At 39.3% G+C, this 11,610-nt stretch overlaps 1 protein-coding gene across 1 annotated transcript in view; it reads left to right on the top strand.

Moving 5' to 3' along the window:
- The first annotated feature begins 7,410 nt into the window (after positions 1–7,410).
- The window catches only part of LOC122123333 (zinc finger protein OZF-like), a 30,274-nt gene continuing 26,074 nt past the window's right edge, over positions 7,411–11,610 (top strand). The window contains exons 1-2 of the mRNA XM_042697684.1: positions 7,411–7,599; positions 7,681–8,571. Coding sequence (XP_042553618.1) covers positions 7,411–7,599; positions 7,681–8,571 — 1,080 coding nt within the window. The remainder of the gene's footprint in view (positions 7,600–7,680; positions 8,572–11,610) is intronic.

The following is an 11,610-nucleotide window of genomic DNA, read 5'->3' as shown; positions in this document are numbered from 1 at the left end:
ATGGGATATTGGAGTAGCGAGTACTGGGCCTGTATATTTAGCAATGTTTGAAGCAGAGCACCCTATGAATAGGAATCTCCATCTTAAATGAACAGACCTTGTCAGTTCTGGGTAGCCATATAGAGCACAAGCAGAAAAGCACAGGAAGGGGAAGATGTTGCTAGCTTCCATTGCCTTATGCAAAAATTGTTGCCACTTCCCTGAGCACCAGATTCAGGTGGTACTCTTTCCTACACCACTCTCAATCACTTTTTGCTGTTGCAACATTTAAACTAATTTCTGGGAGTTGTGATGTGCTGGATTGAGGAAAAAACCAGAGCGTAGTTATCACAAGGTACCTGAGGCAGTGGTTTGAGATGTTGGGGCAATTATTTTGACTGAAAGTATTTATTTATGTACTAATCCCTAATCATCTCGCTAATTTTTGCAGCCTGTTTCCACTAAGACTTTTAGTATGTAATCATTGAAACTTATCTTAAAGGTGCCATCTGTGGATTTGCTAATGCTAGCTCTAATCAGTTGGTTGTGCCTGGTAGTTCAGAAAGTGTTGGTTAGGGACCTTTGGTCTTATAAGAAAAATCACAGAAGAGACCTTGAGGTAATATGTCTTCTCAAGGTTGTATGCTTTGTAGATGTTGCCTATCATCAGTTGTGTCACTCCTATATTGTGTATTTTATGTTGTACATTTTTTTGCCCTGTATCTCCAGTAGGATGGCCAAGGTTCTTCCCATGACTCTTTAGGAAAGTGACCAGTAGGAACTTCTCAAACCAGGGTTTACATCATCGTTACTCATGTTCCTGTGGCCAAAGCATGCTAAATGTCAAATTACAAGTCATTGCATAGGGGTGCAATGGGTACAGAGAAACTTGCCATTTGACAATCATTAATGAAATAATATCACACCAGAAATATGTTCTGTATATATTTTCCTTTATAACATTTGATAAAAAACTACTGAGTTACATCAGACATGCATTCCATGGACTTTAAATATGTACATCAATAGGTGGAACATAAATTCCAATGGATTCCTAGGATACCTTTGCATTAAAAGAAAGCAGTTCATACATCCTGAAGTACATTCAGTAATAACTACTTTTAGTGGAAATGTGATATGTTTTTGCTTTCAATTATTCATTTTTTGGGGGGGAAACTTTCATATTTACAAATGTAGTGAGTACATAAACATGGAAATTAGTTGCTTTAATGATATCTATATACCAGGAAATTGGCTGGATTTGTGCTTATAGGAGACATTAATGTTCTTGAGACATTAAAGATTCTTCACTTATTAGAAAGGTTTATGCTTTTCCAGACCATGTATCATGTTTGCAAAAGGAAATTTTGGGGCAAAATACTCACAGATTCTTTTGTGAATATGTCATTTGCCTTATATCTCAGCCATCCTTCCAGAAACTTCTGTTCATTGTCAGCAGCAAGAAAGAATGAAAGGATCTCTGGTGAGTTTTTTGTTTTTTTTTTCCAATTTTTATTTCTCATTTGTTTTCCATTCCATTATATAAACCTAAAGGTGTTCAAGAATTAAAAAACAAGGGGGTGGGAAGGTGGCTCAGTGGTAGAGTGCTTGCCTTGCATGCATGAGAACCTGGGTTCCAATCCTCAGCACCACATAAGGAAAAAGAAAAAAGCTGGAAGTTGTGGCTCAAGTGGTAGAATGCTAGCCTTGAGCTGAAGAGCTGGGGGACAGTGCCCAGGCCAAGAGTTGAGGCCCTCCGACTGGACCCAAAAAAAAAAAAAAGAATTGAAAACAATACTAGCCACACAGATTCAGCCTCAGGAATATATTCTTAAATCAGATAAAGATGGCTTGTAGATTTAGCAGATTAAATGGTTATATTCTTTCTAAGTTGAATGCAGATTTGCTTCAGAATGTCTATGTTTTGTGTTGTCATAAAGTTGATTCACACTTGTTATGTGATGTAATGACACCAAGGAGGTTATATCTCATGAAAGGTGAAGGATAGATTGCAACCAGATCACATCCTCATGAGTAACATTAAACTATCTCAATGAAACTTTCCTGGAATTGCTGAAATAGTCTGGTCACACAGAACTTCATGTGTTCTTAAGGAATGATTAACTTATATGTACTTAAATTAATCTCCATATCTACTTCTTGGGCTACTTCATGGTCTTGGTCTTACTTGAAACTATATTTGTTGCTAAACTTTATGGTCTTTCTACAAAACCCTGTTTGCTTTCTAAAGTATCCTCACAAGATTCCTTTCCTCTGTATTTTCCAATCCTTGATTTTCTACTCACTAGTGTTGGTTATTTTTCTCTTCCTCACTCTTTGTATCTCTCTTTGAATCATTTTTTTTTACTTTTTGCATTCCATCTTTCCTCCATATGTGTCTCAGTTGTTCCTTTTCTTCAAATGATCTGTCTGGGAGCTAGTTTTTCTTAGTGATCAGTTTTACTCTGCTGACGTGCCTCTTATGATTAGCATTTTTCTTACTCATTGTATAGGAAAATTGTTTCCTAGAGAGTTCTACAGGATTCCAGAACCAAAGACAATTAGAGAAACACAAAAACATAAACAGATAGACTTAGTGGAAATTAGGGTTTTAAAGACTCTCTGGCACTTGGTCCCTGGGTGCCAGCAAGCAAGAATATTTCCTTGAGTGCACATAGGGAAGATTACTATTGATAAGAGGTAAAAATGAAGTATCTATATTAATATTACAATCAGAGCCACAACAGGTTGTGAGGGAAACATATTTCCTTATTCTCCTGAGACAGAAGACTGGTGCGCAGAGAAAATGCAGACACGGAGTTCACCTTACCTAGCCTTTAAGGTCAACAGCACCTCAGTTTCAGCTGCTATCTTTCCAAAACTAAGGAAAAGGCCTGCACTCCAGTTTCTGAACCCTCTCCAGAATTCTCTTTTAAGCCTTCTGTAGCCAACTCTCAGTGCTCTCAATGCTGTCAGGCTGGAATTCCAACCTCTCAATCCTTTTCCCCCTGCAGCTCAACTTCAGAGTTCCATACAGAAAAGTAGTTCCTTCCCCCAATTGATACACTACAAGAAAATCTGATTTCTCCTGCTTCTGTTATCTGTGGTCTAACTTCATTTGATGTGGTATTCAATTTTGTTTTTCCTTCCCACTACTTTTGAATATTTTAATTCACTGCCAGTTTAAGATTTGAACTACTTTTGATTAAAAAAAAAATAATACTGTGATGAGGTTTTCTCTATTAGAAATATCAATTGTTGCAAAATCTCACAGATGTTTGCTCAGGAATTTATTTTGATCTCTGAGGAATTTCACTATTAACTAACAAAAGTGGAAATACATCCTTAGCGATCTACTGTTGAAATGACTCAGGAATATGTGCCACATTTGATCTTTTGGTCATATTTATAATTTTTGTCATCTTGAGTGTTCCTTGACCCTGCATAAATTTGCCTCCACCTTCCATGAAGGCCTATTAAAATGAAAATCATGTCAAGGAACATTTTATTCCCCTCCTACCTATATTTTGTATTGTAGAATGTAGGCAAACTTTACAAAACTTCATGGTAGCAGTTCTTTTTTACGTAGGAAGGAAATACCAGGGTATCTATGACCACATTTCAATATTTAGTATTTAAACCAAACATGGTTAACCTAGGATATTTTTTTCTTTTTTGGGGGGTGGGTCCAGTCATGGGGTCTGAACTCTGGGCCTGGGCGCTGTCCCTTACCTCTTCAGCTCAAGGCTAGCACTCTACCACTTGAGCCACAGTGCCACTTCTGGCTTTTTCTTTTTGCTTATGTGGTGCTAAGGAATCAAACCCAGGACCTCATGCATGCAAAGCAAGCGCTCTACCACTGAGCCACCTTCCCAGCCCAACCTAGGATATTTTTATATAGGAACTAAATCAAATCTTATAAGGGCCCCAAAAATCATTAGCTTCTTTCTGAAGTACTGCTACTGTGTTTTAACATTCATGTGGACACTGCTTTTCATAGATCTGGTCATGTTCTATGTTCTGTATTCCATGTGATATTCTGAATATGTTCTGTTTGCTTATTATAGTACTTGTTAATAGAAGATCTAAATAGGATGTATGGTGATGTAGTACATGTAAATGCAGGAAAAATATTTGTGTAATTCATTGTTACCCTGATATGTACTAAAATTTTATCAAAAAATGATAATATAATTTTTAAGATACCCCCTTAGACTTATTGTTGTCATGACAGATTATTGTCTGCTTAGAATTTTTTTTTTTTGGCAGGGGGTCTGGTCCTGGGGCTGAACTCTGGGCCTGGGCGCTGTCCCTCAGCTCTTCAGCTCAAGGCTATTGCTCTACCACCTGTGCCATAGCGCCACTTCTGGCTCTTTTCTTTTTGCTTATGTGGTGCTGAGGAGTAGAACCCAGGGCCTCATGCATGCAAGGGAAGTGCTCTACCACTGAGCCACCTTCCCAGCCGTCTGTAGAATTTTTACCTTGTCTCTATTGCTAGCAGCAGAAATGTGTTTGCATGCATTAGGGAAACTGTAATTTTTTATTGGTCTTGGGCTTCAATTCTGGGCCTGGCTGTTGTCAATCAGCTCTTCGGGTCAAGGTGAGTGCTCTACCCCTTGAGTTACAGTGCTAATTTCAGTTTTCTGGTGGTTTATTGGAGATAAGTGTCTCATGGACTTTCCTGCCTGGACTGTCCTTGAACCATGATCCTCAGAACTCAGCCTCCTGAGTAGCATGGATTACACGCATAAGCCACCAGGGCCCTACAAATCTGTGTATTTTAATGACCAGGTTTATATATTGTCAAATATTTCTAATTTGTTATTTAATTCTCCCAGTGAATAGATAACACAGCAAGCTACAAACATTTTTTGTAAGACAAAAGCATACCTGCAGCATAATGAAATTCCAGATTGGAGTTCTTATAACCCAGGTCTGATTTCTTGATGGACATGTGCCATTACAGAATTTGATATCATTTGAGGATGTGGCTGTGGACTTCACCTGGAAGGAGTGGCAGGATCTGGATACTGGTCAGAGGACCCTTCATAGAGATGTGATGCTGGAGACCTATAGCAACCTCATGTCCTTGGGTGAGCAAAGGTCATTTTTACTTGGAAGATCAAGTGTTTTTATTTTATTAGACATTAGACTGTTTAGGTTATTTAGGGATAAGATTCCAGTCCATTGGAAGTTTCATTTCTTTCTAAGGGAAACTTCAACTTGATTATATGTAACTCAAGAGCTAATTTTATTCTCACTCTTTAACAAAGCAAATCAGTAATTGGAAAAAAATCCTAAACTATGTTCCACTAATACGAGACTGACTTCCCAGACTTGGAATGATTATTGAGGTGGATCTGCAGTCTAGATAGAATATACATTACTACTGATTATGATGTGGAAATCAGTAGTTGAAAGTGTGTATTTGTACACCAAACCCGATATAGAGTTTAGTGCTTCAAGCTTTGAATTCTAGATACTCTGGAGGCTGAAATCTGAAGATTTTGGTTTGAAGCCAGCAACTGTAGAAAAATGACCGTGAGACTCTTATCTTCAATTAACCATTCAAAAACTAGAAATGTAGCTATGATTCAAACTTGTAGAATGCTATCTTTGAGCAAAAGAGCTGAGTTCAAGCCACACAATTGGCACAATAAACCAAAGCTGGGGAAACTCCACAATTGGGCTGTTAAGAATTGAGAAACTGCTACTCAGAAGGCTGAGATCTGAGGATCGCGGTTCAAAGCCAGCCCGGGCAGGAAAGACCGTGAGACTCCTATCCCTAATAAACCACCAGAAAACCGGAAGTGGCCCTGTAGCTCAAGTGGTAGAGCCCTCGCCTTGAGCTGAAGAGCTGAGGGACAGCGCCCAGGCCCAGAGTTCAAGCCCCATGACCGACAAAAAAAAAAAAAAAGAATTGAGAAACCATGGGCTGGGAAGGTGGCTCAGTGGTAGAGTGCTTGCCTTGCATGCTTGAGGCCCTGTGCTTTGATTCCTCAGCACCATATAAGCAGAAAAAAAAGCTGGAAGTGACGCTGTGGCTCAAGTGGTAGAATGATACCAAGACAGGGATTCTGATCAAGCTGCCAATTTTTATTTTTCACACAAGGGTATTTATATGCTTGGAATAAGTAAGCTTTTTCATTGGCCGAAGCAGCTGCAGGGTGCTTGCTTAGGGCAAGGTGAAAAGGTGGTTGTTAGTAGCTGCAGGGTGTTTACTTAGGGCCGGGTGAAAAGGTGGGATTCTGTAAACTCAGCCTCAAGATGTTCCAGTGAGATAGTTCAGCCTATTATGTTGAGAGACTTAACTTTTGGCTCCCAACACTACCCCCCCCCCCCCCAAAAAAAATAACAATTGAGAAATAAGATTTAGTAGCAACCTTGGAAACAGGATGTCTGTGACCTTACACTAATGATGACCCTGCAAGAGCAATAGTTCTCCACTATTTCTTAATCACAGGGCTCTGTGTTCCTAAACCTAAATTGATTGTCAAGCTGGAGCAAGGTGCAGAACCATGGATAAGAGAAGGCTCAGAAGAGAATTTCACAGGTGAGTTAAAGCATCTTGAATGGTAATGATGGGTCCAGAGCCCAGTTGGTCTGTTTAACTTGAGCTGTACAGAGCAATAGTATTCCTAGTGCTGCTGAGTCATGTATGGCAGAGAAGTAGGTGATCCTTTGTCTCAAGGAATTGTCAATCCAGAATTCACATGGAGACAAACTGAATTTTGTGTGCCAGTGTAGTTAATGTTAGCAATTCTCTTGTCTTTAGAGAAGTCATTCTTGAAGAAAGAAACACAATGAGAAATGTAGAAAAGGAGAACTCATTTTCCTTTAAACTAGTATGATGCAGGTAGGAGGAAAATAGGAGTATGCTAGGGCTGCTATCCTCTGATTGGTACAATTTCTTATCAGTGGTGCTGGGCATAGAGTAAGATTCAGAATGGAAGCATTAAGAGTACGTAGATGAATAATTTCAGTAAATATTTCCTGGAGAAAAAAAGAAAAATCTGAAAAACCGAAAACATTGTTTTCTATTGTAAAATATCAGTACTACTTTCTTAATTACTACATTGGGTAGAAAAGTATATATTCTGCATAAAACTGTGCTTTGATATTTGAAAATCTTGTAACAGAAAGTGAGGAAATATCTTTACATTAAGGAATTTATGGATCTCATTTATGTTTTTCTCTATTTTTCTATTATTCATTTTAGATGTCCCAGAATTGGAGGATGTGATTAGCACCTGCCAGGAACGTCACAATAAGGATCTCTCTGAAGTAGCAGTCATGAGTAGTAACCAAGGGAAGGAAAAAGTGAGACTTATAAGAAGTTTTCATTTGAGCTCAACACAGAAGTCAGAACTGATTAAGAATAATGGGAACTCCTTAGGGATGAGGACAGAAAAGTTCACTGTGTGTCAGAACATGGATGCTTTCAGTGAACCTGGTAAGATATGTGCTGCATATAGACCTCATGTGTCTTCTGTAGTTGAAGAATATAAACAGTGTGAAAGGTCTTTCACTGAGAAGACACACCTTATTCTCCCTCAGAGAACACAAACAGGAGAGAATCCTTATGAATGTAATATGTGTGAAAAGATTTTCACATGTAAGGCATATCTTACTGTCCACCAGAGAATCCACACAGGAGATAAACCATATGAATGTAATGTGTGTGGAACGTCTTTCGCTCAGAATTCACACCTTACTGTCCACCAGAGAAGACACACAAGAGAGAAACCTTTTGAATGTAACATTTGTGAAATGTCTTTCACCTGTAAGTCAAGCCTTACTATTCACCAGAGGACACACACAGAAGAGAAACCTTATGAATGTAATGTGTGTGGAAAGTCTTTCACCCGGAAGCGAAACCTTACTGGCCACCAGAGAACACACACAGGAGAGAGACCTTATGAATGTAACGTGTGTGGAAAGTCTTTCACCTGGAAGACAAACCTTACTGTCCACCAGAGAACACACACAAGAGAGAAACCTTATGAATGTAACATGTGTGGAAAGTCTTTTTCTGGCAAGCCAGGCCTTACTGGCCACCAGCGAACACACATAGGAGATAAACCTTATGAGTGTAACATGTGTGAAAAGTCTTTCACCTGGAAGTCAAACTTCATTGTCCACCAGAGAACACACACAGGAGAGAAACCTTATGAATGTAACACATGTGGAAAGTCTTTCACCCGGAAGGCATACCTTACTTTCCACCAGAGAACACACAGTGGAGAGAAACCTTATGAATGTAACTTGTGTGGAAAGTCTTTCTCCAAGAAGGTACAATTTACTGTCCACCAGAGTACACACACAGGAGAGAGACCTTATGAATGTAACTTGTGCGGAAAGTCTTTTACCTGGAAGTCATCGTTCACTGCCCATCAGAGAACACACACAGGAAAGAAACCTTATGAATGTCATATGTGTGGAAAGTCTTTTAGACAGCAGGTATACTTTACTCTCCACCAGAGAACACACACAGGAGAAAAACCTTATGAATGTACCATTTGTGGAAATTCTTTCACCCAGAAGTCAAACCTTACTTGCCACCAGAGAACACACACAAGAGAGAAACCTTATGAATGTAACATGTGTGGAAAGTGTTTCACCTGGAAGTCAAACCTTACTGTCCATCAGAAAACACACAGGAAAGAAAACTTATGAATGTCATATGTGTGGAAAGTCTTTCAGCCAGAAGCCAGACCTTACTGTCCACCAGAGAGCACACGCAGGAGAGAAATTTAATGAATGTAACTTATGTGGAAATTCTTTCACCCAGAACATACACCTTTCTGTCCATCAGAAAAAACCCCACCAGAGAGAAATGTTATGTATGTAGCAGGCATGGAAATTCTTTCACCTGGTAGGCACACCTTAACATCCATCACATAACATAAAGGCAGAAACCTTATAAATGCAACAGAGTTCACAGCTAAATACACATAAGTTGATTCACACAAATGAAATAACTTAGGATTGTACCAAGTGGGGAAAGTCTTTCATCTGTAAGAAAATTGAAATTGCAACACAGGACCCACACGGCATAGAAACCTTATGGTATAGCAGATGTAGAGTCCTCCAATTAGAAGACACAGCTCAGGGTTCATCACAAAACACACAGACACACACACACCCACTCACACAGCAAGAGGAGAGAAATCATATGTAGGAAAATAAATGGAAAGGTTTTCAAGAAAAAGTCATAACTCAGTTTGCATCAGAGAACAGACACAAGTGAGAAAATATAAATGTAAAAAATGTGGATAGGGGGCTGGGAAGGTGGCTCAGTGGTAGAGTGCTTGCCTTGCGTGCATGAGGCCATGGGTTCAATCCTCAGCACCACGTAAGCAAAAGGAAAAAAGCTGGATATGGCACTGTGGCTCAAGTGGTAGAGCGTTAGCCTTGAGCTGAATTGCTGAGGGACAGTGCCCAGGCACAGAGTTCAGGCCCCACAACCGGACCCTCCCCCAAAAAGAAATGTGGATAGTGCTTTACCAAGTAGTCATGGATACAGGTTCATAGGACACACACAGCGGAGTAATCTTAAAAATATTACAAATGTGGAGAGCCTTTGATCTGAAAGGAATAGCTCAGTGTTCATCAGAGAACTGACTCACATGGGAGAGAAGAAAGTAGTGCATAGAACATTTTTGAAATGATTTTCAATCAGAATTGAATCCTCAGCATATGTAAGAGCATACACAGGAGAGAAATTATGAGTTTAGAAAACATTTGGCCAGAAGTCCCATCTGTACAGGTATCAGAGACCTGGACACATGACAGAATCCCTGTAAACATAAACATGAGAGGAAGTCTTTCAACCAGAAGCCAACCTTCTGCAGTTATTAAAACATTCACCCAGGAAAGAAGCCCAATGTAGGAAAATCTTTGTCAGAAAACCTCCGTAAGATGCTGGAGGGGATGTGGACAGAAAGGAACCTTACTTCATTGTTGGTGGGAGTGTAAACTTGTTCAACCACTTTGGAAAGCACTTCACATAGAGCTCCCCTATGACCAAGCAATCCCTCTTTTGGGCATTTACCCAAATGTTTACAAACAAAATCACACTAAAGCTACCAGCACAACTTTGTTTATTGCAGCATTATTTACCATAGCTAATATATGGAACCAACCCAGATGCCCCTCAGTAGATGAATGGATCAAGAAAATGTGGTATATATACACAATGGAATTCTATGCCTCCGTCAGAAAGAATGGCATTGCCCCATTTGTTAGGAAAAGGAAAGGCTTGGAAAAAATTATATTAAGTGAAGTAAGCCAAACCCAAAGAAACATAGGTCCCATGGTTTCCCTTATTTGCAATATCTAGTATATGTATGAGTCAAGCAGAAAAGGTCAGATAATGTGATGTTAGGAAAATGAACCCTTCGATATGTATTTAAATGTTTTTTTTTCTTTCATGCATTTGTTTTTAACGCATTTATAAGATTATTTCTTTGTTGCTTTGTATGTCCTTCCCCACAGTATAACCCCTGCTTTCCCTATATTTGATGTCGGTATAATTTGTGGAGAAGAAGGGAAAAACAAGTCGTTTAAGGTTACAGGTGGACCCGTTGCAACAATGAGAAGTACAAGTTGTCATGTCGAAAATGAACTTTACAACTTTGTTGGGGGGGGCAGATCGTGGGGGGGGGGGGGGGGGACAGGGGAAGGCTGGAAGGGATGTGAAGGGTAAACAAAGGAGGAGGCTACAATGCTTGATAAGAAATGTACGCATTAACCTGCCCATGTAATTGTAACCCCTCTGTACAGTATGTTCACAAAAAATAAAAATAAAATAAATAAAAAGAAAATGAACTTTACAACTTTGGTGGAGGGGAGATTGCGTGGGGGGGCGAGGGGAGGCTGGGAAGGGATGTCAAGGGTAAACAAAAGAGGAAGCTGCAATGCTTGATAAAAAATGTACTCATTATCTCGCCCATGTAATTGTAACCACTCTGTACAGTATGTTCACAATAAAAAAACGAAAAGAAAAAGAAAAGAAAACCTCTGTAAATTATACAGAGAAATCCTTCATAGCAGATGTAAACTGGGTGTGATGGGAAACCATTCTTCACCCTTCAGCTCTCTAAGCCAACATTTCTCATCCTTTCATCGTGTTGAGTGGGGATGGTGTCATTCAATATTATCCAAAGCATGTAGAAAAAACCAGTCTCAACAAGTAATTCAGAGATTGAAGTTATTAACTTGTGTCTTTTATACTAAGGAATAGTTTGTTAGGGTAATTTGATAAACTCTTCTTAGAAAAATGAGCTCTGGCCCTTTGGGACTGGATTCAGACCATCTCCAACATGGTTAGGGGAACAATAGATGGGTAAAGACTGTTATGATAGGAGGCAACCAGTTTTCTACTGCTCCCTTATGTCTCCCTCTGTATGTGTGATCCATGTCTTATAGTACAAATGACTTACTATTCCAGTTCAGTTTTGAATGGAAGATCTGATGGAAGATATTACTCCTTATTGCAGTACATCCATAGTAGTAAAATCTTTCTCAGAGCGGTAACAATGCTTGATAGGAAATGTATTCATGACTTCCTCATATAATTGTATAATCAATCTATACAGTATCTTTACAATAAAAATTCAAAAATGTGGT

This window comes from Dipodomys spectabilis, unplaced genomic scaffold (assembly GCF_019054845.1).
Source record: "Dipodomys spectabilis isolate Male_0828 unplaced genomic scaffold, ASM1905484v1 ptg000227l, whole genome shotgun sequence".
NCBI classification, from domain to species: Eukaryota; Metazoa; Chordata; class Mammalia; order Rodentia; family Heteromyidae; genus Dipodomys; species Dipodomys spectabilis.
The sequence above is the reverse complement of the archived record's forward strand: the minus strand, read 5'-3'. Positions and strand labels throughout refer to the sequence as shown.